Here is a 25671-nt window from a genome sequence, read left to right as displayed (position 1 = left end):
CTGCAGGCGCACTGTGAATCGTATTCGGATCCCGAAAACAAGTAAGGACCCCTCACCCTATTTCCTATCACGGTATTAAAGTTCAAAATGATAAAACGGTATTTCTTGAATTAACGCATGTGTGAAATTGCTTAAGGTTGTTAATGGAGCCTGAGTCTAGTGTGATTGATGATGTACTGTTATTTGACCTGTTTACAGCTTTAAATGCAAAGTGAGGTTTGATGTGTTCATTTTACAGATTTGTGTGCATGTACTACGTTTTTATTAATTATGGGTTGAATGACTGAAAAACTGATATTGTATGTTGTCTGTTGGTATGAATTACGATTTGCTTGTTTAAATGTGAATTGATGATGTTGATTGAGGAAAAGGAAAATGAAAGATTGTATAGACTGATAATTGTATTATGGGGGTCAGCCTGACTAGATATCCTGGGAGATGGTGGACGGACCGGGTCCGTAGGGAACCCTACCGGGATTGTGGTCTCACATGCCGGACGGGGTATGGAGATCTTATGGTTTTGGCGCCCATACCGGACGGGGTATGGGGACGGCCCGTTTCACCCTCATACCGGACGGGGTATTGAGGTTTATGGTTTTGGCGCCCATACCGGACGGGGTATGGGGACGGCCCGTTTCACCCTCATACCGGACGGGGTATTGAGGTTCATGGTTTTGGCGCCCATACCGGACGGGGTATGGGGACGGCCCTGGAAACTGATTATGAATGTTAAAGGTTAACGGGTAGCGGAACCCCTATGGACCCCCACGGATACTAGTAGGCTGGTAAATGAGAAAAAAGGATATGTTGTACAATGATTGAATTACAAGAGGCGTGATAAGTGTTATGTTTTACAGCTTAGATTATTCAATGATTATGATGATGTTATTGTTTTTCTCATATTGTTTTCATAAATTCCACCAAGGTAAGTGGATGGTAAAGGTTTTCATGTTAATAAACGAGTTTATTGTAAATTATGCTCCATTGGTCTTTTTGTGTTTTTCTACCCACCTTTACCTCCGTGACGGTGAGATATCGTGATGTTCTTACTGGGCTAGTGTAGCTCACTCCTTATTTAACCATTTCAGATCAGGAAGACATGGTTCCCGAGCCCGTTCCGCAGGAGGACGACGAAGGGGATACCTAGAGACTCTGTAGTCATACTCATAGTTTTATTTTCGAGTTTCTCTCTTAGTTAGTTTAATCTTTTATATTTTAAGTACGTTTCTGGTTTTTCGTGTAAGGGATGTTAACTGAAATTTTGATCTCGCTTCCGCATTTGATATATTTAAATACTCATTTCATTTTAATATTTACGGGGACGTTACATATATTGTTTAATTGTTACAAAAAAAATTAATTATTGATGTACATATAATAATTATTTTTATTTAAAAAAATAAAATTATAAATTTGTAACAATAATAATATATAATAATAGGAGTACAAATATAATTGCAAATATATTTGTACTATATTATTATTAAAAATTATCTCTTGAAATTATGGAAGGTGAGGTGTTGAGCAACATGGGATATACATATATCTATATATGTAGGAGATTGTAGCCTCTAAATTAAAAGTTTATAAGAAGACTTTTAAAATCCAACGGTCCATATTTATTCAACTCTACTTTATTTTATTTTAATTAATAAAAAAATGAATATCTTGAGTCCACATGTTTATACGGTAAACAAAGAGATCAAATCTTGATGGTCTCAAATGATTTACTTGTTAACACACCATACGTTCCTTTTCTTGATATTTTTTTTCAACCTGTAATTTAAAATATTATATTAAATTTTTCAAAAGATATTTATATAATTCTAAATATTTTATATTAATAAATTGCTTATAATTTATATCCAAAATATTATAAATTATAAATTATCTAATAAGTATTTTTGTTTTTTGTTTTTTGTTTTTTAAATGTGATTGGAATATTGACACCTTACACCAATATAGATAAATAAATATATATTTTATAATTAATTTTTATCTATATATATATATATTATAATAGACCGTATGTTTTAATTAAATAATATTATTGTATTAAAATTAGTATAAATATATGAATTTATTAAAAGAAATAATAATCTATTATATTCTATAAAATTTATGCAAATATTAAAAAATTATGATGGGTTTAAATATTTTTTGTCCACGACCTTCCATTTATTGTCATTCATAGCCTTTTAAAACATGCAATTCATGAATTAATATTTAATAAACATTTAATTGATTAAAAACTCGATATAGTATTTTTTTAAAAAAATTAAATGTTAATAAAAATAATAAATACATTTAAAGTAATTATAACAAACTAAATTATAATATTTTTCGTAGAGGTAAATAATTATATCATAAACATTAATAATATATATAAAATTTAGAACATTCAAAATACAAATTTCATAACCTAAACACTCTCATTTGATTGGATTTTTTTTTTTCTAAATAAATAAAAAAAGATTTACAAAATTTTGGTAGGAGCATATACTTATATAGAGTTGTATATAGAGGTTGCTTTTGATCAACGCACATTATTTATTTAAAATTAAAAAAAAAATGGAAAAAAAATACCTATAAGCTTATCTTAAGAGCACCTAGAGAGCTTATATTCCTCTTTATGCAACACTTTATATGGAAATCAAAAGAGATTGAAGAATATTGGGAAGTAGTCGGTGGACCAAAACTAAAAAGATAAAGTTTGAATTACTATTTCACTATTTATAATTTGATATTACTCTAATTTATACTATATGAATTTTTTTTATTTTTAAAATAAATATTAAGTATTTTATAATTTTTATTTAATATAAAATTCAGACTCAATTTATCCTTATAAAAAATAAATCAAACTCGAGTCAATTTGAAATTTTTGTATCGTCTCTAAAAACATTCAGTTTATAAATTATTCAATAGGGTATCTGTTTTCTCATAAACTTAACTTAACCTATCAATGTAAAAAATAAATTAATTTTGGGGTAAGTTTGATTTTTTTTTAATAAAATTAAATTGTGTTAAATTCAACGTAAACTCACTACAACCTACACTTACGAAAAATAAACCAAACTTGAGGTGGGTCATATTTACTTAAAATTTTTAGAGCGATAGTAATTACATTATATTTTTGTATGAAAATATGTATTAAAAATATCTAAAAATTTATTTATTTATATTTAAAATAAACGACTTAGATGTTATAGATAAAAAGTTAGTATTGATGTGAAAAAATTTGATGTGCGATGTGAGAGAAGTCAATTCCAAAATTTTAAGGTCCGAACAAGATGTGAAATGTGGAGGGCTAAAAATGTTCATCGAAGTCATTGATGAGTAAACAAAGCTTTCTTATAGGGTATGATAGCCCTTTTTCCCTTAGTGGCTTCCTTACCCACTCACCATTTGTTTTTGTCTTTAGATTCTTCTCCTCCTTTTTCTCTTTTTCAACTTATTTTTTAAATTTTATTATTAACAATAAAATATTTTATAATTATTATATTCATTTTATATATATTTTTCTTTAAAATTAATCAATAAGAGATATTAAAATTTAATAATTTTATTTTTAAATTAATATACATAGAAATATGTATATATAATAATGGGAAACTCATGCCTAGCCTAATGACTTCCATTGCAACTAGAAAACAACGCTTAGAAAATATCTAGTTTACTAAAGTATTTTAGCCCGAGGAGAAATAAGTAATTTTGGTGGGCCAGAAAAATTAAAACGACATCGTATCGGCGGGGGTAGTATCCGGGTTTGTTGCTGCGACGTCGTTTTGAAGTGACCAAACAAAAAATTGTTACGAGTTGCCGTATTTGGGGGAAAACCAGTGGGTGTCATAACTGTCCCCAGTAGTTTCGTCTGCTTATGACAAGAAGGGAGGTGCTACTGAAGCTGCTTAAGGCATGTGATGATGGAAAATCATTGACCCTATTGCATTCTCAAATTCTAAAAGCCGGTTTTATTCACGACAGTTTCCTTGCATCAAGACTCTGCGTTTTGTACGCTGAATACTCGTTTCTCAACCATGCACGTAAACTATTCGATGAAACGCCGCAGAGAAGCACTTTCATGTGGAATGCTATGCTGAGTGGCTACAGCAGGGAGAGAAAATGGAAGGAGACTCTGATTCTGTTCAAAGAAATGGTCCGTCATGGAAATTCTGATGAGAAGAAACCTGATGGATTCACTTTGCCTATTGCTTTGAAAGCCTGTACTATGCTACGGGCGTTTGAACATGGCGAAATGGTTCATGGGTTTGCGTGGAAGAATGGGAAAGTTGGATTGGATTTGTTCGTGGGTTCTGCTCTGATTGAATTGTATTCAAAGTGGGGAAAAATGGGTGACGCTTTGAAAATTTTTGAGGAGTTTGAGAGTCCTGATGTTGTGCTGTGGACTTCAATGGTTACTGGGTATGAGCAGAACGGTTTTCCCAATGAAGCAGTGTTGATTTTCTCGAGAATGGTGGGGGTTGAGAACGTTAGAGTTGACCCAGTAATGCTTGTAAGCTTAGTTTCTGCTTGTACTCAATTGACGAGTTTTAAGCTTGGGAGTTGTGTCCATGGTTTTGGGATAAGGAGGGGATTTGACAGAAACTTATCTTTAGCTAATTCATTGTTGAATTTATATGCAAAGGCTGGTTCGAAGAGAATAGCGAGTAATCTATTCAGAAAGATGACCGAGAAGGATGTTATATCTTGGAGCTCAATGATTGCTTGCTATGCTCAAAGTGGAGACGCTGTTGAAGCTTTAGGACTTTTTGAGGAAATGGTGGATAAGGCAATTGAGCCAAATGCAATTACTGTTGTTAGCATATTGCAAGCTTGTGGTATTGGTTGTGATTTAGAAAAGGGTAGGAAAATTCATAAACTGGCTGTTGAGAAAGGGTTTGATGTAGAAGTTTCAGTCTCCACAGCTCTAATTAACATGTACATGAACTGCTCATCACCTGATGAAGCACTTAATGTCTTCACAATAATGCCAAAGAAAGATGTGATCTCTTGGGCTGCTTTAATAAATGGGTATGCACAAAATGGGATGGCATATAAGTCAATGGGGATCTTTTGTGACATGCTATCAAACAGAATTCGACCTGATGCTGTTGCCATGGTGAATATTCTCGTTTCTTGTTCATTTCTAGGTATTCTTCGGCAAGCTAGTTGTCTTCATGGTTATGTAATTAGGGGTGGATTTGGCAATAACCCCTACATTGGTGCATGTCTCATAGAACTGTACTCAAAATGTGGGACTTTAGACAATGCTATCAAAGTATTCCAAGGGACTACTGTTAAAGATGTTGTCATCTGGAGTTCTATGATTGCTGCCCATGGAGTTCATGGGCAAGCAGGGGAAGCATTAAGAATATTTGATCAAATGATCAAAAGTTCTGCAACTAGGCCTAACCATGTCACTTTCCTTTCAATTTTATCTGCTTGTAGCTATGCAGGTTTGGTCGAGGAGGGGGTTAAAATATTTGATATGATGGGGAATGTCCTTAAACTAGATCCTGGTTTGGAGCATTATGGGATACTGGTTGATCTTCTTGGCCGCAAGGGGGAGTTAGAGAAAGCCATGGAAATCATTAATCAAATGCCAATTACAGCTGGTGCCCATGTTTGGGGTGCCCTTCTGGGTGCATGTAGGATTCATCATAATGTTGAAATGGGAGAGAGAGCGGCCAAGAAGCTGTTTGATTTAGATCCTAATCATGCAGGTTATTACATCTTGTTGTCAAACATCTATGGCTTCAATGAGAAATGGGATAACATGTCAAAAATTAGAAGTTTAGTCAGGGAAAAGGGTATGAAGATGATGTTGGGACAGAGTGCAATTGAGATTTGTAGCTAGATCCATAGTTTTGCTGCTGCTGATTGGTTCAAGTTCAACCATATTCGGAGCTAGATCCATATGTTGTTCAAATGGTATGATATTCTCGAATGAAGTTGTGACTCGAATTCGAGTCTTATCTTCACCTGTTATAAGAAGAAGTTCAACCCACATTGTGAGAAAATTGGTGGACTTTTGAGACTGTTGCAGGTGAAAATGAAAGAAGAAACTCTCCCCAAGGCAACTCCTATACCTGCTGATCTCCAATTGAATGGAATATCTATCTATACTTGGGCAACATGAAGCCAGCGCGCAAGACAAGCATGTGGTATGTGGCAGTTGTATATGCACTTGACATTGCTAATGCAACAAAATGCTCACAGTCATGGAATTATCCACCATAACCCATAACCTGGTATCATTTCTCTACCACTTTTGTTCTTTTAAATAGTTAATCACAACTTTTTGTCAGTATAATAATGAAGCGGCTTTGGAGGTTTGCATTTTTAGTGTTTTTCTGTATCCTGTTTTATGGAATTAACTTTAATGACCAGGTTACTGCTTCTATTTGTAATGAGTTAGTACAATAGATGTCAAATTTGTAATTGTTTGAGAATTCGTTTTTGTTTTCTTTTCTGAATATTTATTATTTCTGTTGACTAAATTATGGACTAAAACTTGATAGATTTTGTTTTTACGGGTTTAATGCATTAAATGAAATTGGGGACTATTCCGTCTTTGTAGTCACAGCTGTTTAGGCTATAACTTGCATTTTTTACTTTTATGTTCATTGCAAATGTTACATTATTCTTCTGTAAATATGAGGTAGACCATTGTATGTTTAATACAAAGAGGAAACTGACAATTTATTTTCAGGGGGCCAACTGGGGGCATCTTGCAAGGAAGATGAAACAGTGGAGGAACAGAAGCTTCCAAATGGAGATGATGTAAAGAAGCAGGAGAAGCTTGAAGAAATCAACTTCGAGGAGAACAAGGATGACTCAGGAAGCTGTTGCCCGGGAGTGAATGGGTTTTCATGTTGCAGGGTTGATAGCCCAGCAGCTAGTGAGAAGAAGGAAAAGGGGCTGTGCAGATTGTCAAGTTAGATTGGCTTATTGGAGCAAAGTGATATCCTTGCAGCTGCTGCTGTTGTTGGAGCCGTGGCAACCGTTACCTTGGCTTATAGCTTATATAGAAGGTCAGGCTGAAACATGTCCCATTATCCTAATTGTTGGGGTGTGCGTATACCTCCTCTTTTTTTTTGTAGGCAGATGTAATACTATCATCAAATAATCCTCCAGACTACTTGCAATGTTAGGAGAAGGAGAACGAATTGTATGTATCTTGATATGTTAAAAAAAGTAACTAAATACTTTGAGCATGCTTTAGAATGCATCTTGACCTCTAGTGTTCCTCTTGTTCTTCACTGTCGTTTCTATGAATACTGGGTGACTGTCTCATCTCAATCCTAGAGAATGTTGCAAGAAAACTTTTGCTCAGGAAATTGATACATCATAACATTTTAAGAATGTTTCATTCACTTGATATCTTTGGCATTATAAATACATTTAATATATTCAGTTTATCAGTACCTATAATAGTCTTTCAGGGTTTTCACTTTTAGTTCTATATTAAATTGGGTGTTAACTGTTGAATCTGAGTGGTGCCTTGATGGGTTATTTTATAAGTTGATTCTACAGAATATGTTCTTTACATGTATCCGGAAAGAATTCATAATATTTCTTTTAGTGGGAAAAGGAATCATAATTGTTATCCCTTGTTAGATTTTGTTAGAATTTTATTCAGTTTTTAGTAAGAACACATTTTGTAACTATTTTTACCAAACACCAAATAATTTTTGACTAAAATCACTTTTGCTAAACAGTTTTACTATACTTCTTACTATCCTTTAGAACTGTAACATTAAAACCAGAGATCCAATGAACAGGAAAAAGAAAAAAAAAACTCCTAAAAACTGAAGTTAGCAAGAAGAAGAAATCTCAAGCCCATATTGTATATTTACAGGAAGAAAGAAAAGAAGCTTGTTTAATCTTAGCTTGTCATGTACTGAGCTCAGCAATCATATGTTCCACTAGTCTCAACGTTGTCCCTGGAATTTTCTCCCTTTCTGCAAAATCAATCTCCCTCATCGCTTGCCCTACAAGCTCATGCTTCGATTCTCCTCAACACATAGGTTCCTAATTCAAGCAATCTCTCAGAAGTAATAGCAGATCTCCTGCCATGTTCTTCGCTCTCCATGTCCCATCCACGCTCAACTGTAGCAGACCGGGCATTACTCCTTCCTGCAGTATCGGTCCTCTGTATGTCTTCCTGCATTTTTGTGTTCACATTTGAATGAAATAAAACCAGGTTGACATAGATAAAATCCGAATAAGATTGTGAAATTTACCTGCAGCTTTGGCATATATGAAGGAGAATTGCTACAGCATGTTCTTTGCACCGAGCAGATCCCTCCTTAATTGCTTCAACCAAAACTCTAATTGCCCCACCAGTGCTTGCTATTTCATCAACCACTGTTTCCGACAAAGATACCACATTTTCAAGCAACTATCGCCTTCACCACCAACTCCAACCACTTCTCTGAGCAATTCACCAGTCGGTGCAACGTAAATGACACGGCAGAAGAGGCAATCAATGGAATTATCTGATCACAAGTTGAGAGATTGTGCAAGGTGGTTATAGCATCCACCTTTTTTCGAAAGCTAGTTATGCTGCTCGAGCTCTTGTCATTATCAAAATCTGCATTTAGAGTATCAATTAGGAGCTGAATAGCCCCAGAAGAAGCAATAGTTAACTTGTTTACTGCGCAGGAAGAGAGAATCAACACTGCTGCCATTGAGAGCTCAGTCAATGGCTGGCTTCGGCATAATTAAGGGTGGATTTGGCAATAACCCTTTTGCTGATGCATTTCTCATAGAATTGTACTCAAAATGTGGGACTTTAGACGATGCTATCAAAGTGTTTCAAGGGACTGCTGTTAAAGATGTCGTCGTCTGGAGTTCTATGATTGCTGCCTATGGAGTTCATGGCAAGCAGGGGAAGCATTAAGAATATTTGATCAAATGATCAAGAGTTCTGCAACTAGGCCTAACCATGTCATTTTCCTTTCAATTTTATCTGCCTGTAGCCACGCAGGTTTGATTGAGGAGGGGGTTAAAATATTTGATATGATAGGAATGTACACAAACTGGATCCTGGTTTGGAGCCGATACTGGTTGTCTTCTTGGCCACAAGGGGGAGTTAGAGAAAGCCACGGAAATCGTTAATCAAATGCCAGTTACAGTTGGTATCCACATTTAGGGTGCCCTTCTGGGTGCATGTAGGATTCATCACAATGTTGAGATGGGAGAGAAAGTGGTAGAGAAGCTTTTCGATTTAGATCCTAATCATGCAGGTTATTACATCTTGTTGTCAAACATCTATGGCTTCAATGAGAAATGGGATAGCATGTCAAAAATTGGAAGTTTAGTCAGGGAAAAGGGTATGAAGATGATGTCCGGACAGAGTGCAATTGAGCTAAGGAGCTTAATCCATTTTGCTGCTGCTGATTGGTTCAAGTTCAACCGTATTATGGGAAAAATCATGCAGTTCAAATTGTATGATATCCTTTAATTATATCCTTTAACGAAGTTGGCAACTCGAATTCAAGTCTTATCTTCACCTGTAATAAGAAAAAGTTCAACCCATACTATGAGCAAATTGATGGACTTTTGAGACAGTTGCAGGTGAAAATGAAGGAAGAAAGTAGTTTTCTTTATTTAAAGAAACTTTCACACAATGGAGACAGATGATAATTATTAACTGTGGATAGGCATGAACATCGATCCGCTTTGTGGCCTCTCCAAAAGGCAACTCCTATACCTGCTGATCTCCTATTGAATGGAATATTCTGTCTATACTTGGGCAACAGGAAACCAGCTTGCAGGACAAGCATGTGGTATGTGGCAATTGCATTTGCACTTGACATTGCTAATGCAACAAAATGATCAGACTCATCGAATTATCCACCATGACCCAGAACAAGGTATCGTTTCTCTCCCACTTTTGTACATTTAAATTGTTAATCACTCAACTTTTTGTGAGTATCATTTCGTTGTGGAAGTTCTAAACTTGATACTCTTTCTGCAGTTTGATTGTGTGCCTTTTCTCTGCTGCACATATCATAGAAAGATGTTCTTAGGGGTTTCAATTGATGGGTTAGGCCTGTTCATTGTTTGCTTAAATTATTTTCTTGAACCCGAAACAACCCTCCACTCATATTTTGTTCTCTGATTGGATCTAGAATCACCCAGTTAATTACCTTGTCTGCTCTTTTCTGATTTCCTAAGCAGTCATCTTTTCTACAGTTTGATTCATGATTCCTAAAGGATTCAGTTCACCAAAGATGGACACTGCCATTAAATGCAGACATGTTTTTCCTGAGAGGTGATGGCTTTCCTTCTTTTCTTTCACTTTGGCAGAGAACTTAAATGCAGCCACATATTCAAGTCCGGTTAGCCAGAGAAGAATGATTAACAGACCCACTTTGTCATAACATGGCTCTAGATCACTCTACATATGTGAGCGGATAAATTCTCGGAGAAACACAATAATACGAACTTATTGAGTTGAAACCTTTGTGAATATAAGATTCTCAACCCAACTCATTACACATTTTACTTGTTGTTCAGATGATCTCGAAATCGAATTGAATTACTACCAAAGTATCATCACATTATCATGATCTGGTTTAGTGGGATGAATGGATGATAATAAGTTTTCCCACCAAACAAACAAGTCCCTTGAAGAAGTCAATAGAAGAGTTACAGGTCAAAGTTCTGGTTAAAGCAGGCATTATTATGTTGATGGAAGGAATATTTGTGGTGAAGGGTGCTTGGGGTTGATGAAAGAGAGAGAGTTTAGAGAGAAAGAAAGAATCAAATCTGCCTGAGCTTACAAGTTCAGAGTCTATTTTCTCACAGGACCAATGTCTGTTTTGGGTACCACATCTTTGTCATTTGAAAGTGATATCTTGTGTAAAATTAGGAGTATTTTTGCATTTACAGAAGAAATTCCTAAATTCATTTACAATTTAACTTGAAAATTTCTGTGAAAAATTAATTAATTTTATCCATTAATCACTTATATGCTTTTAACAGTATGATTATAATTTTTTTAAATGTTTTTGTCGGAAATTCTTTTTTCGGTGAATTCTTAAAATATCGTCCCCAAGTAAGAACGTAAAATTTGAAAATATGTATTTCTTATCATACAATAGATGATTAAAATACATATATCTTATTAATCAAATAAATATGTACATTAATAATAACACAAATTCACAAAAATATAAAGAATTTCTTAATTAAATTGAATAAAGTAGACAATCTAATTTAAAAAGTTCACAAAATCTCATTTGCTCAATTTTCCCACATCATGATGAAAGTTTTGAGAAGCATTTTCTTCCTTAAAAGTCACCGCCGTTGCATAGCGGCAAAAGTAAAGTAAAATATGTTGGTCCAAAATTAATGTTCTCATCCAATATCTCTCTTACTTTTATTTTATTTATTTTTCTATATTAATTATGATTGGTTATACTACAAAATAAAAAATATTTTAATTAAGATAATAGTTTTTTTATTTCAATTTTATGCTTTGGTAATAACGAAAAGATATTTAAATAAGGATTATGCAAGAAAATTATGTGGTATTTTCTAATGTTAAAGATAAAGTAAGTAATAATATTAGAAAAAAATAAATAAATAAAAAATCTTAGAGATAAAATGAATCAAAATGTTCTATAGAAAAAGAAAAAAAATTATTTAATTATTATATAAACCAAAATTCCCATATTTATTATTTTATAATTTGTAGGTTGATGTAAAGGAAATTTATTGGGTATGATGGATAACATTTTCAACAAAATTCATAAGACTTGGTAGAAAAATGTGAAAGAGATTAAGAGAAGTAAAATGATTAAAGTTCCAACAAAAGTATGAATCAAATCAAACAAAAAGAGAGGGTTGAGAAAATTAGGAATCATGTGTTATATATACTGTTCAATCCCATTCTTGTGAATGAAGAAAATTCATAACTTTCTTGAAAATCTCTTTGCTCATTGGCCCTAATCTAAGCAATAGAATTTTTTTTTTTTAAAAAAAAAGGAGAAAAGAGAAAAAGAAAACAATAGAAAATTACCCTTTTGTAGACCCATGATTCTTTTTTTTTTTTTAAGAAGATAAAAAGCTATATACATGATGGTAAAATTATAAAAAAAAAACCCAAAAATATTTTATATGATGGTAAAATTAAAAAAAAAATACCCAAAAAATATTCTCTATGATGGTAAAATTTTTTAAAAAAATACCCAAAAATATTTTCTATTGTCAAAATAAAAGAAAAAATATAAATGCAATAATGGGTTAAACTAATAATTATGAACTACTCATACCAAGATTAAAAAAAAAATTAAATTATTAATTCATCATATAATTAATCTAAAATATAAATATAATTAGTAATTAAGAAACATATTTTCATGATCACTTGAGTTATTATCCAAAACCAACTTAAAATGTTAACCCAAAAAGAAGAAAAAAAATCCATAATGACATAAAAATTTTGTCTTTAGAAAAGAAAAAGATACAAGTAAAGCCAAGAGGGTTTGCTTCCATGATAGAAAAGTTGAAGATTCATTCTTAGGAATCAGTATTTATATCTCCATATCCAAACATCCACTTAAAAAACCTGCTTGAACCAAAAAAAAAAAAAAAAAAAAAAAAGAAGGAAGTTGCTTCATTCTGAAACAATGGATACCCAAAAAAGACTAAAATCACTTCTTCAAGCAACCCATTTCACCTTCTTTAACATCCACCATTTCTTAATATATCTGATTCTGTAAGTACCCAATACATATATACAAAGACATATACATATATATATAAATACACAAAAAGAGGGGGTGGGGTTGGGGGGAAGGTGAAGAGAGTTTTCCATGGAGGAATTTGTGGTGGGAAACCTCTTGAATGGTGAAAGAGAGACTAAAATCCAAGCAGCTACTGAGCTGAGTAAGCTGAGTAGTAAGCAGAGGCATAGGTTAGCAGAGAGAGGAGTTATATCTCCATTGATTTCAATGCTACATTCCCAAGATTATGAAGCCATAGAAGCTGCTCTCTTTGCTCTGCTTAGTCTGGCTTTTGGCAGTGAAAGGTCTTCTTCTTCTTCCTTCCTTTTTTTCCTCTCCCCCTTTTTTTTGTTCTTTTTTTAACATAACCAGTCTCATTTTCATATTCCCAGATGAACAATGAGGTAGATATAATCCTGTTTTTGTTCTAATTCCCCTTCAATTTTTAGTTGATTAATGCTTTTAGATTTCATAAGCTTATTATAAATAACTTGAATATATACATGGTATTTTAGATATCATTGTTCACTTTCTGAATTTTCTTTCAATAGTGAGAATTCTATTCTCACGTGGAAATAAAAAAATTGAATGAAGCAATAACAAATGGGTCTCGTAGGATTCCTATTAAATTTTTTGATTTCTTCCGAAAGCAGATGATTGTTCATCAGCTTCTCAATAGACAGGTCAAAGATTTCAATGTTGATCTGGATAGTTAAGCTTTCATTTAAACAGTCCGAGACCAAATTCCATAATTGAAACTGTAATTTATTCAAAATCTAGTGAAATTCAGTTTCAAGATTTGGAAAGCTTATCTGGGGTAAGTTTGATTTTTCTTTAATGGATGATTTTCTTTGATGGGTAATTTTGTTTCAACAGAAACAAAATCAGGATTGTAAAATCAGGGGTGATCCCGATTCTGCTAGACCTACTCCAATGCCGAAGCCAGCCATTGATTGAGCTCTCAATGGCAGCAGTGTTGATTCTCTCTTCCTGCGCAGCAAACAAGCTAGCCATTGCTTCTTCTGGGGCAATCCAGCTCCTCATCGATACTCTCAATGCAGATTTCCATAACGACAAGAGCTCGAACAGCATAATTAGCTTCCAAACAAAGGTGGATGCTATAGCCACCTTGCACAATCTCTCAACTTGTGATCAGATCATTCCATTGATTGCCTCTTCCAACGTGTCGTTTACGTTGCTCCGTCTGGCGAATTGCTCGGAAAAGTGGTCGGAGTTGGTGGAGAAGGCAATAGCCTTGGTCGAAAATGTGGTGTCTTCGTCGGAAACAGCGGTTGAAGAAATCACGAGCACTGGTGGGGCAATTAGAGTTTTGGTTGAAGCAATTGAGGAGGGTTCTGCACAGTGCAAAGAACATGCTGTAGCAATTCTCCTTCATATATGCCAAAGCTGCAGGTAAATGTCGCACGGTCTTGTTCGGATTTTATCTACGACGTTGTTTTATCCTAATACAAATTATGAACACAAAAATGCAGGGAGACATACAGAGGACTGATACTGCGGGAAGGAGTAATGCCTGGTCTGCTACAGTTGAGCGTAGATGGGACATGGAGAGCGAAGAACATGGCAGGAGATCTGCTATTACTTCTGAGGGATTGCTCGAATTATGAATCGACGTGTAGAGGAGAATCGAAGCATGAGCTTGTAGAGCAAGTAATGAGGGAGATTGATTTTGCAGAGAGGGAGAAAATTCCAGGGACAACATTGAGACTAGTGGAACAGATGATCGCAAAGCTTAATACATGATATACGCTAAGATTAAAATAAGTTTCTTCTTTTTTTATTTATTTTATTTCCTGTAAATATACGAAATGGGCTTGAGATTTCTTTTTCTTCTTCTTGCCAACTTCAGTGTTTAGGAGTTTTTATTTTTTCCTGCTCATTGGGTCTCTGGTTTTCAATGTTAAAAGTTCTAAGGGGTAGTAAGAAGCACAGTAAAACTGTTTAGTAAAAGTGATTTTACTCAAATTATTTGGTCTGTGACAGAAACAACCATAAAAAGCTTATAGGTATAAACTAACTGAACTTATAAAAAAATCCAACAATTATTAATTTTACAATTTAATTTAACAGAATTATGAAGTGCTCCATCATGGTGAAACAATCCTGACTAAAACAGAGTTAATATAAAACACACAAGAACAAGGATTCTCTCAAATCTGAAAATGGCCTAACCAGTGATAACAATTATGGTTCCTTTTCCCACTAAAAAAATAGAAAGAATCCCTTTCGGGATACATGCAAAGAACACATTTCTGTAGACTCAACTAATAAAATAACCCATCGAGGCATCTCTCAGATCAACAGTTAACTCCCCATTTGATATAGAACTAAAAGTGAAAACCGTCTAAGGACTTTATAGGTATCGACAAACTGAATATATCAAGTGTTATGATGTATCAAGTTCCCGGATAAGTTTTCTTGCAACATTCTCTAGGATTGAGAATGAGACAGTCACCCAGTATTCATAGAAACAACAGTGAAGAAACAAGAGGAACACTAGAGCTCAAGCTTGCATTCTAAAGCATGCTCAAAATATTTAGTTAATTTTTTTTTTTCTAACATATTAAGACATACACAGTCGTTCTCCTTCCCCTAACATGGTGAGTAGTCTGGAGAATTATTTGACGATATTATTACATCTGTCTACCAAAAAAAAGAGGAGGTATACACACACCCCGGAAGTGCAGCAATTAGGGATAACGAGGCATGTTTCAGCCTGACCTTCTATATAAGCTATAAGCCACGGCAACAGTTGCCACGGCTCCAACAACAGCAGCAGCTGCAAGAATATCACTTTGCTCCAATAAGCCAATCCAACTTGACAATCTGCAGAGCCCCTTCTTCTTCTGCTCACTAGCTTCTGGGCTTTCAGCCCTGCAACATGAAAACCCATTAGCTCCCTGACAACAGCCTCCTGAGTCATCCTTGTTCTCCTGGATGTTGATTTCTTCTAGCTTCTCCTGCTTCTTTACATCATCTCCATTTGGAAGCTTCTGTTCCTCCACTGTTTCATCTTCCTTGGTAGATGCCCCCAGTTGGCCCCTGAAAGTAATATTTGTTACTGTCCTCTTTGTATTAAAGATACAATGGTATACCTCATACTTACAGACGAGAAATGTAACATTTGCCATGAACATAAAAGTAAAAATGCAAGTTATTGCCTAAATAGCTGTGACCACAAAGACAAAACAGTCCCCAATTTCATTTAATTCATTAAACCCATAAAAAACAAAATCTATGAAGTTTTAGTTGTTAATTTAATAAACAGAATTGATAAATATTCAGAGAAGAAAATGAAAGGAAGTCTCACATAATCACAAATTTGATATCTATGGTACTAACTCATTGCAAACAAAAGCATTAACCTGGTCGCTAAAGTTAGTTCCATAAAACAGGATACAGAAAAACACAACAATGCAAACCTCCAAAGCCGCTTTATTATTTCCCCTTTTGCAATATGCTGATCCAGCAATTTAGGCACATCATCAGGAGATACATAACCATACCTGCAATCAAATGGCATGAACTAATGAGTGCTACAGGGAAACTAAACATGTCAAGCTTACTTCTACTTTACTGTACACCGGTAACAAATTAATGTTGAAATCTTACCAGTGACCCATAATTTTCCCCTCTGAATCAGGACTAAAGATTATCACGTTCCCAGCATACTTGTGTCCACCAACATGAGAGCACGGGTTAACAAATACCTGACCTGCCAGTCCACGCAACTCAATCTCCTGTTTGAGTTTTTCAATAAGAGCTGGTCCACAAACGCCGCATCTCTTATCCCGACTGCCGTGAGCACACACAAAAATGTAGGAACCAGTCAAAACCTCCTGCAATCCAGACGCCCATGGCTTTCCATTCACGAGCACTTCCTCGACAAAACTATCCACATCCGAATCCTTCAAACCTCTTAAATCACAAGAAGACGACACAATCTTTAGAATTCAAGAGAAAAATTCCGTGATAGTGGCTTACTGCTCAAAAGAACAATACAATCTCAAACTAAATAAAGAAACAATAATTTATTAATATATCCTCAGTACTCGCCATTTACCATATCTGGAGATATTGAAGAAAAGATCAAAGAATATTTCAAGAAAAACAAAAGAATATTTCAAGAAAAACAAAAGAAAAAATCAAAGAAACGGAATCGGAACTTAGCAATTACAAAAAGGAATAATTCGAGAATCAAGTTCTACAAAAACTCACTTGTATCTGATCATTTCCGGGAAAATCAGCACGTCTCCATCCGACTCACCTCCCTCGCACACCGTTAATTTCGTCTATCAAAACCAAACACAAAAAAACCACAACCATCAACTCTCCAATCCACCCCCTAACTTCAGATAAAACCTTAATTGCACCATATGTAAACAAACCAAACCGACGTACCTTGACAGTGATGTCGCCTTTGCGAGCTTTAACTGCAGATGATAGCAGTTTAGGAAGGAAATCCTCTTCCACGCGTGAGGCCCACGCGTCGGGGCTTTTGAAGCATAGAAACACGTGACGATCATAAGGATCCACCGTCCCAGCAAGATTGCTCGAATACATCTCATTTCTCTTGAACCCGTAGTTGGTGTCCTCTTCCGCGGAGATTGTAGAAAGATCCTCTGAGTCCGCCATGGAAGGATTGAGCAAAAGAGAGCGGCTCCGATGTGGAATTAGGATTTCGCTTGAGGTTAGGGTTTGGTGCAGCGAGAGAGAAAAAGGACGATTGGAAGAGAGATGGAAGAGAGCACAGTGACAAATGCGGGTCGCTGCTGCAGCTGAAAGGAGATAGCAGGAAGGGTGCGCAGTGCGCATATGTGGGGGTGTCTGAGAGAGAACTGGAGAAGGGAAGTTGTTTTGATTTTTATTATTATTTTTTTTTATAATTTTTCGGACGGCGAGGCGCGCGTGCGGTGGGGTGCGGTGGGATGGATACATGACGAGGGAAAACCAAACGGGTAAAAATTACGGTTGGAGCGTGACAACACGGGCTAGTGGGATAGGCTAGTAATGTTTCTCTATTTTCGCACCTACAGTAAGATCGGTGGAGAATCACAAGTCGATTGTTTTTAATAAAACTTTTTAAATTATGTAAATTATTTATACTTTTAACTTTAAATAAGTTAATTATAAAATTCAGTAAAATATCATAAAATAGTAAATATAAATTGCACTGTAATTTTAACTGTGAACATAATAAAAAATATAAAGTACATAATTAGATTGGACCGTATAGTAACCTACCGTGGTCCCGAGTGTACCAAATTTCATGATTCTGAATAACCTTCACCTCCGACGGCCTTGGAAGAGAAAAATAAAACGCTCAGATCCCAAAAATTATGTGGGCCCCAACTGAATTTAGGAGATACGGAGCGTGTGTCGCAAGCGCGTGGCCTTACCACTGCAGTAGTACTGAAATGATAATATTGGGGGATAAATTGGTAATTCAGCTTAGGTTTTTTAACATAATAATAAATTGATAATTTACTGTACAAAATAATTATTTTCAAATCTTTGCACTCTAATTGGGCCTTCAAATTGTTCTACGTGACCATCAGTAACTCATGTTTACGGTCATTAGTCAACCGCCGACTTGGATCGTGATTCACGTTTATTTTGTTTTCTATGCTTTTCATTACTATTAAAATAATATATTTTAAATTTTAAATTTAATAAAATTAATATAAATTTAACTTTTACCTGTTCTAAACATGATTAGTGTTATTATAATAATAAATATTTAATAGAACTCCGAAATTTCTTTAATCACAATTTTAAGAAATAAGTTCAAAAATTAGAAAGAAAAAGAGAGAGAGAAACTCATCTTCCGTGACATATACATACACGTATAGATACAGATGATTTGCACACATAGGAAAGCGCAAAAAGTGCTGGCGATTGGATATATGTATATGCTTATATATATATATATAGTGAATTTAATTTGTAAAATTCCCATAATTTTCTTTCAAGACAACGACACTGTCCCTCTTTGTGAAAGGGGATCCATGACTGACTTTTACTCTGTCAATGTTGTTAAAGACTATCATTCTTCATCACCATTATTGGTTCATACTCCATAGTCAATATATCAACCTAATCTGTCGATGATCTCTGTCTTTTTTTCCCCATCAAAGATATTTTCAGGCATCAAGTCATGGGCGATATTCGGTGTAGGTTCAGGTTCAAGTCAGGAATTGGTTGATACCCAAAAATATCACAAACTATTTTACCAAATCCGAACCCAACTCATCCTTACAATATATGAATCCGAACCTGTCTTGAACTTGATTCATGTTTGAATTTTCTTTTTTTAATCTTTGGACCTTATAGATTTTGCAATTCATCCGACCCTATATATGTCAAGTCGGCTCAGGCAGGCATGAATAGGCAAAACTCAAATCTAACCCACAAACCCGAATCTGTCCCACCCGGGTATAGTTTTCCTGCAAATCTGAAACCAATCTGATCCAAACTCACTATCTGTTGAAAAACAAATATATGCCGAGTCTGGCTCAGGCAGGCATGAATAGGCGAAACCCGAATCTATTCCACAAACCGGAATCTTTCCAACCCGGGTACAGTTTTCCTGCTAATCTGGAACCAATCTGACCCAAACTCACAATCTGTTGAAAACAAAAATATATGTCAAGCCTGGCTCAGGCAGGCATGAATAGGCCAAACCCGAATCTGTCCCACCCGGGTACAGTTTTCCCACCAATCTGAAACCAATCTGACCCAAACACGCTATCTGTTGAGAAAAACGGCTGCAAGATGCTAACTTTAGGACAACTTAATCAAATACACAGTGGTAAAAAGTTCTAAGCTTACTTCCACCTGCTTAAAAAGAAAGATGAGCAGCAAATTCATTCCTCATTCAATTGGATTTGGCTTTTCTCTACTGTGCTGTTAGTTCTAAGCACTAGTACAAATGAGGCCATGGAAGTACAGATTCTTTGTTTTCCTTTTTCCCTCAAAGAAAGAAAAATTTCTCACAAGAATCAAAAGAAATCAATCTCATAATAATTACCTGAAGGCTTCACATCTACACCCGGAACCTGGCTGCCTGTCTGCGCCTTCACTATGTCCGGTCCAGCAGCCAATTCCATCAACACTTGTTTTGGTACCTCCGGAGGATTTGCACAGCGAATGAGCGCCCAGTTCACGCTCTGGAAGAACGGGTGCTGCTTAATCTCAGTCGCTCCACGCCTATAGGCAAGCCGGTGCTGTGGCTCTTTCACCAATAGGCCTCTGATCAGGTCCCTAGCTGCAAAGCTAACAGTAGGGTAATCCGGAAATCTCAAAGGCTGTCCAACCACATTGAAAAGGGTAGCTCTATTTCCTGCACCTTTGAAAGGTGTTTTGCCAAACAAAAGCTCATAAAGGAAGATCCCAAATGTCCACCAATCCACAGCACTGCCATGGCCCTCGCCCTTGATGATTTCTGGTGCCAAGTACTCGTGGGTGCCCACAAAGGACATCGATCGAGCATTTGTGGGTTCGGCAATCAGCTCCGGGAGAGGGCTGACTTGATGATTTGCATCGTGTTTTGCTTTGGTCTTCTTCTTGGACTTGCTTGAGAAGAACCGCGGGGCAAAACATGCTGGTTGTATACAATCTGGCTGCATAACACAAGTTGGTTCAATGCAAGCAGGCTGAACACAGTATCCGGAATTCTTGGACTCCAAGTTTGAGTTGGAGGATTTGACAAGAGTTGGACAGACCGCACATCTTAAAGAGAGATCAAAATCCGAAAGCATTATGTGTCCATCTTCCCTAACCAACACATTCTCTGGCTTAAGGTCTCTATAAATGATCCCAAGCATGTGCAGATACTCCAGGGCAAGGAGTACTTCTGCAACATAAAACCTGCAAGGTAATTATGAAGATTAATGCAAATAATAACAATAATAATGAATTGTTTCCAATTAACATAGACTATTACAGTGATAAACAAGGTTTGCCCAAACTATTATTCCTCGCAAATTGCCAGTGCTAAACCAGGAAGTTAGAAGACGGAATTCCCAGAACAAGATCATTATTCTTTGTTAGGTTAAGAATTAGAATAAAACGAGGCTCCTGAAGCAGGCTCCCTAAAAAGTTTCTTCGTCAACAAGTCACGAAAACAAAACTGCTTATCCTCACGAGACCAAGCAGTGACTAATAAACAATGTTAATTCCTGATGATCTAATTGTTTATATGAAAACTGGTATGAGAATTAGAATGAGGAATTGAATAATAAGTACATAACGGGAGGACTTGAGAGAAATGAGAATTTGCACTTTTTCTAAACTATTGAAATACTGAAGAAAGAAACCAAGTCATAAAGGTGAAAGTTAACTTGAAAGATATGAGTTCGAAAAACTTAGCTGACAAAAACAGTAGTTGCAGAAAATTGATAGAAAGTGTTAAGAAATATTTGTTGAATATGACTATAGCATTGTTCAAACTGATTTGGAGTACTTGCAATGGAAAATAAGTATCTTGGTTCCTAATGAAACCTCCAAGAAATCAAAGCAGCTTGAAGTAGAGATTTCCAATCTCATGTATAAGCAGTAGATAGTTGAAATATTGAACTGATCTGAAAATCCCATTTACCCAATTGATTCAAGCAACAAAAATTCTAACTTTGACAAGAAAATAACCCAGATGTTATCTTTTATCCGACTTTCAAGCTTTTTTCCTGATTTTGAAAAAAGAAGCCTTCTCTTAGGGCTCCTCCTGCCACTACAAGTTTCATCTGGTAGAAAGAATGTATTTATGCATATAATATACATGCATACATCGTAAAACAACAAACAGTTTAAAGGAAACTAGATGGAGAATTAACCTGGCGGCGTGCTCTGAGAAAAACTTCCCTGGCTGTCTTTGTCTAAGGGCATGCAAGTCTCCTCCAGGGCAAAATTCCATGACCAAGCAAGAAAATTTCTCTGTCTCAAAGTGTGTGTATAAAGTGGGTAAAAATGGGTGATCCAGAGATTGCAATATCTCCCTCTCCGTCTGCGCTCTCAGAAGCTTCTTCCGGCTAGCTAAAGCTTCTTTATTCATAACCTTCATGGCAAAAAAGCTTCTAGTGCCAGTCAATTCTGCTAGGTAAACACTGCCAATATCCCCACATCCCAGTCTCCTCAACAACCTGAAGTTATTAACATTCAACACTCCATCACGAGATTGAGATCGAACAACTTGAATCGCTTCCCATCTCGTGTCATTAGCCTTGTGAGGCTTGTACATGGTACTGCTTAGACTACTAGAGCTGCTCTCATCACTAACATCACTGCCGGTGCTGCCTCTGCAGATGCTTGTCTTCCTGCTCTCGATAAAATCACAAGAGTTACTCACTTCGCCACTTTTACCTGACTTCTCAATGCTGCTTCCACATTCACTCACTTCTGTATTCGTGAAGCTTTGTTTGGCTTCGGAATAAAGGGTACCGGTAAACAGACTATTCGAAGGGCTTGGACAAAATTTGGACTCAGATTGAGATGCTAACTGGTTTTTCATCTGGACAATGCCTTCCTTACAGGAGACTGGGATTGTGTCTTCAGATTCCAGGGAGCCAGCTGACTTAGAAGCCTCAGAATCATCAACAGGATGGTTGACAAAAGATCCATTTTCCATCTTCTTCTCCAAAGATGCATCTACCCTTTTATTAACAAGATTAACCGAGCCAACATATCCAGATTTCCCCTTACTCAAGTCATCAAACTGTTTTGCCATATTACCAAACTCTTCTTGCTGCAAACTACCACGGGAAGATGATTTACAGGGACGCTTTTCATTGATTTCAGTACCATTTCGTTGATGGATCATCCTGGATCCATGAGTATGAGCAGGTTCGTTTCTGGATTGTCTCGGAGATGGAGGCAGCAAGGGGCAAGGAGTCCCATTCGAAGATGAAGGTTCGTTGCCTAAAGGAACTGAAATCCTAGTCTTTGATGAAGAACTAATTCCATTAACAAATGACTCCATTGATAAATCAACACCAGACAATGCTTCACAGAAATTCAATTAAGCACAGTATTCTCTCTTTTGCAGCCAACTAGAAATAACCAGCCGGAGCTAAAGCCATTCAACTCCCAGAATCCTCCACTTTAATGTCCTTCTAAAATGAAGATTTAACTGTTACAGAATAAAAGAAATGTTTGAAATAAAGATATGAACTTTAATAATATCCCTTCTCTGCAAATTCAAGTAAAAGAATATTCACAGAAAAAAAGAAACTGCAGATACCCATTAAAGATCCAATCACCAAGGATAATTTCCAATAAAATAAAACCCCTAATATTGCGGCAAAAACAAGTTTTAACAATAACTGATCCAGGAATCAAGATATAAACCGTGATTAGCAATCAAAGGGGATATAAATACGGAGTATCTAACCCTTTTCAAGACTCAAGCATGTCAATAATTCTACTCAAACCCAATAATTTAGATTGCTTACTCAATCAAAAGCCGCCTTAAACTAGTATAGTCAGCCCGATATGTTCTGTTTGGTTGCATAGAAAATGAAGGAAGAAACCGTAAAAAATAACAGACACCGATTCTGTTCTTTCCCCGTGATTTTCTCACCAACCAAACAAAGCAACACAACCCAAAAAAAAAAAAAAACCCTTTTCAAGGAGCAATCAGATAATGAAAGATTGTTGAGAAGGAATATACCTGATCAAATAAGAGAAATAGAAATGAAGACGAAGTAATCTCTCATCAAGTGGGACAGTCAGACAATAATAGAAGAAACAGAGAGAGAAAAGTAGAGAGACAGAAAAGAGAGAAAAAAAAAACTCGCAGAGAAAGTGAAACAACTTTTTCACTGAAGAGCTCTTCAGATCGATCGAAACAAGAAAGAAAGAGAAAGAGAAAAGGAGAGAAAGAGAGAGAGAGAGAGAGAGAGAATTGTATAAAGATAAGAATAATACTATGACTCCTCCTCTGTTTTTTTCTTTGTTGGGTAAGTGAAAAAATTGGAGGAGGAAGAAGAAGAAGAAGAAGAAGAAGAAGAAGAGGAAAAAGGAAGATTGTTCTGTAAATTTTCTGGTAATGGAGGATTGTGATTTGAAGAAGATATAAAAAACAAAGCGAGCTTCACAAACAAAGCAAAAGGCTTAAAAGCCGTCTTTATCCTTGAATTGTTCCCTCCTGTAAAGCGAGCTTCTTATTCTTGTTTTTTTAACTATTTATTTATTTATTTATAATAATAATAATTATTATTATTACTATATTATAATTATACATTTTTTACAAGCCAAATTATATTAGAAATTTTAGCAAAATTATAATTCGGGTGACCGTTAAAAAGGGTATTTAATATGGATTGATAAATAGTATATAAATTATATAATTTATATTATGTATCATGTTTAAATTTTTTAAATGTAATTATATATTAATATTTATTGTATATAATATTTTTAACGAAAATAATTTTAAAGCATTAAAATCTGAAAAGAAAAGTTTGCATTGGGTAAATTTTAGAGAATTTTTTTATAAAAAAATTAGTTTAAATATTTATATATATATATATATATTTTATAACTAATTTATATTTGTGTGTTTAATATTTCCTAACTAACTAAAATAAATTGTGTTAAAGTTGAAATTTTTGATATAGTTTTTAATTTTGTGATTTATGATTATATGTTATGATATGATAACTAAAAATATTTAAGTAAAATAATAAAAAATAGAATCACAATATAATACATTATTAAAAATTAAAAAATAAATTTATTATTTTAATAAATAATAAAATAATAAAAAATAATAATAATGGTACCGTATAATTAAATGGACAGAAAATCGACTTTCCTTATTTCACAAGAGCCCTTCACTTTTTTTTTTTGTTATTATTTTTTTAATGGAACACTTTTTTTTCTCTTAATAAGTACTTGACAATGTTTTCTTCATGTGATCATATGTATTTTTAAATTTTTTTTTTTCAAAAATTTGATATTTTTTTGACAAATTTTTTCTTGAATTTTCACTTTTATTTGAATAAAAATTTATCATCTTAAAGTTTCTCTTGTGATGTCTCTACTTTTTTAATTGTTATGTGAATAATTTTCAAATATCAAATAGATCTTGTAAGATAAATCTTAATGTAGTTTATTTCTTTTTTGTAATTAGATTACAACACTTGTTATTATAGCTAATTATCAACGATTTTCAAGTGTGATTTATATGCCATATGTAACGCATCAACCTTAATTTCAGAGATGTTATGTAACAGCCCCGAAAAATATTAAAAAAGAAATGAGTATTTAAATATATCGAATGCGGAAGCGAGATCAAAATTTCAGTTAACATCCCTTACACGAAAAAACCCAAAAAAACGTACTTAAAATATAAAAGGTTAAACTAACTAAGAAAGAAAACTCGAAAATAAACTATGCGTATGACTACAGAGTCTCTAGGCATCCCCTTCGTCGTCCTCCTGCGGAACGGGCTCGGGAACCATGTCTTCCTGATCTGAAATGGTTAATTAAGGAGTGAGCTACACTAGCCCAGTAAGAACATCACGATATCTCACCGTCACGGAGATAAAGGTGGGTAGAAAACCACAAAAAGACCAATGGAGCATAATTTACAATAAACTCGTTTATTAACATGAAAACCTTTACCATCCACTTACCTCGGTGGAATTTATGAAAACAATATAAGAAAAATAATAACATTATCACAATCATGGAATAATATAAGCTGTAAAACATAGCACTTATCACGCCTTTTATAATTCAATCATTATACAACATATCCTTTTCTCATTTACCAGCCTACTAGTATCCATGGGGGTCCCTAGGGGTCCCGCTACCCGTTAACCTTTAACATTCATAATCAGTTTCCAGGGCCGTCCCCATACCCCGTCCGGTATGGGCGCCAAAACCATAAACCTCAATACCCCGTCCG

General features: G+C 35.1%; 4 protein-coding genes across 11 annotated transcripts; 2 read left to right on the top strand and 2 right to left on the bottom strand.

Moving 5' to 3' along the window:
- Positions 1–3797: 3797 nt before the first annotated feature.
- LOC110810223 (Tetratricopeptide repeat (TPR)-like superfamily protein) lies at positions 3798–10980 on the top strand. Of its 7 annotated transcripts, XM_088214344.1 has the most exons (6): positions 3798–5934; positions 6050–6254; positions 6716–7037; positions 7865–8160; positions 8256–9884; positions 10207–10980. In XM_088214344.1, the coding sequence occupies exon 1, from the start codon at positions 3881–3883 to the stop codon at positions 5858–5860; it is 1980 nt and encodes a 659-aa protein (XP_088070470.1). In that variant the 5' UTR covers positions 3798–3880; the 3' UTR covers positions 5861–5934; positions 6050–6254; positions 6716–7037; positions 7865–8160; positions 8256–9884; positions 10207–10980. The 7 variants fall into 7 exon arrangements, with proteins under 7 accessions (XP_088070470.1, XP_088070471.1, XP_088070467.1 ...); XM_088214345.1 differs by having other exon boundaries at positions 3798–6167; XM_088214341.1 differs by having other exon boundaries at positions 3798–6254; positions 10531–10980.
- A 1604-nt stretch (positions 10981–12584) lies between these two features.
- LOC110810232 (ARM repeat superfamily protein) lies at positions 12585–14597 on the top strand. The gene is made up of 3 exons (XM_022036325.2): positions 12585–13048; positions 13620–14156; positions 14237–14597. Exons 1-3 carry the CDS (start codon positions 12834–12836, stop codon positions 14505–14507), a joined length of 1023 nt encoding a protein of 340 aa, XP_021892017.2. The 5' UTR covers positions 12585–12833; the 3' UTR covers positions 14508–14597.
- Positions 14598–15261: 664 nt separating this feature from the next.
- On the bottom strand, positions 15262–17621 carry LOC110810238 (altered inheritance of mitochondria protein 32-like). The gene is made up of 5 exons (XM_022036331.2): positions 17166–17621; positions 16983–17056; positions 16377–16682; positions 16187–16270; positions 15262–15806 (listed from the first exon to the last, which is right to left on the bottom strand). Exons 1-5 carry the CDS (start codon positions 17577–17579, stop codon positions 15476–15478), a joined length of 1209 nt encoding a protein of 402 aa, XP_021892023.1. The 5' UTR covers positions 17580–17621; the 3' UTR covers positions 15262–15475.
- A 1997-nt stretch (positions 17622–19618) lies between these two features.
- LOC110810193 (protein kinase PVPK-1) lies at positions 19619–23902 on the bottom strand. 2 transcript variants are annotated; one of them, XM_022036280.2, is made up of 3 exons: positions 23428–23902; positions 21596–22887; positions 19619–20633 (listed from the first exon to the last, which is right to left on the bottom strand). In XM_022036280.2, the coding sequence occupies exons 2-3, from the start codon at positions 22735–22737 to the stop codon at positions 19766–19768; spliced, it is 2010 nt and encodes a 669-aa protein (XP_021891972.1). In that variant the 5' UTR covers positions 22738–22887; positions 23428–23902; the 3' UTR covers positions 19619–19765. The 2 variants fall into 2 exon arrangements, with proteins under 2 accessions (XP_021891972.1, XP_021891973.1); XM_022036281.2 differs by lacking the exon at positions 23428–23902 and adding an exon at positions 23210–23391.
- Positions 23903–25671: the final 1769 nt, after the last annotated feature.

The sequence above is a fragment of the Carica papaya genome, chromosome 1 (genome assembly GCF_054855325.1).
Source record: "Carica papaya isolate Zhongbai chromosome 1, ASM5485532v1, whole genome shotgun sequence".
NCBI lineage: Eukaryota > Viridiplantae > Streptophyta > Magnoliopsida > Brassicales > Caricaceae > Carica > Carica papaya.
Note: the sequence above shows the minus strand (reverse complement) of the source record. Positions and strands in the feature narration are given on the sequence as shown.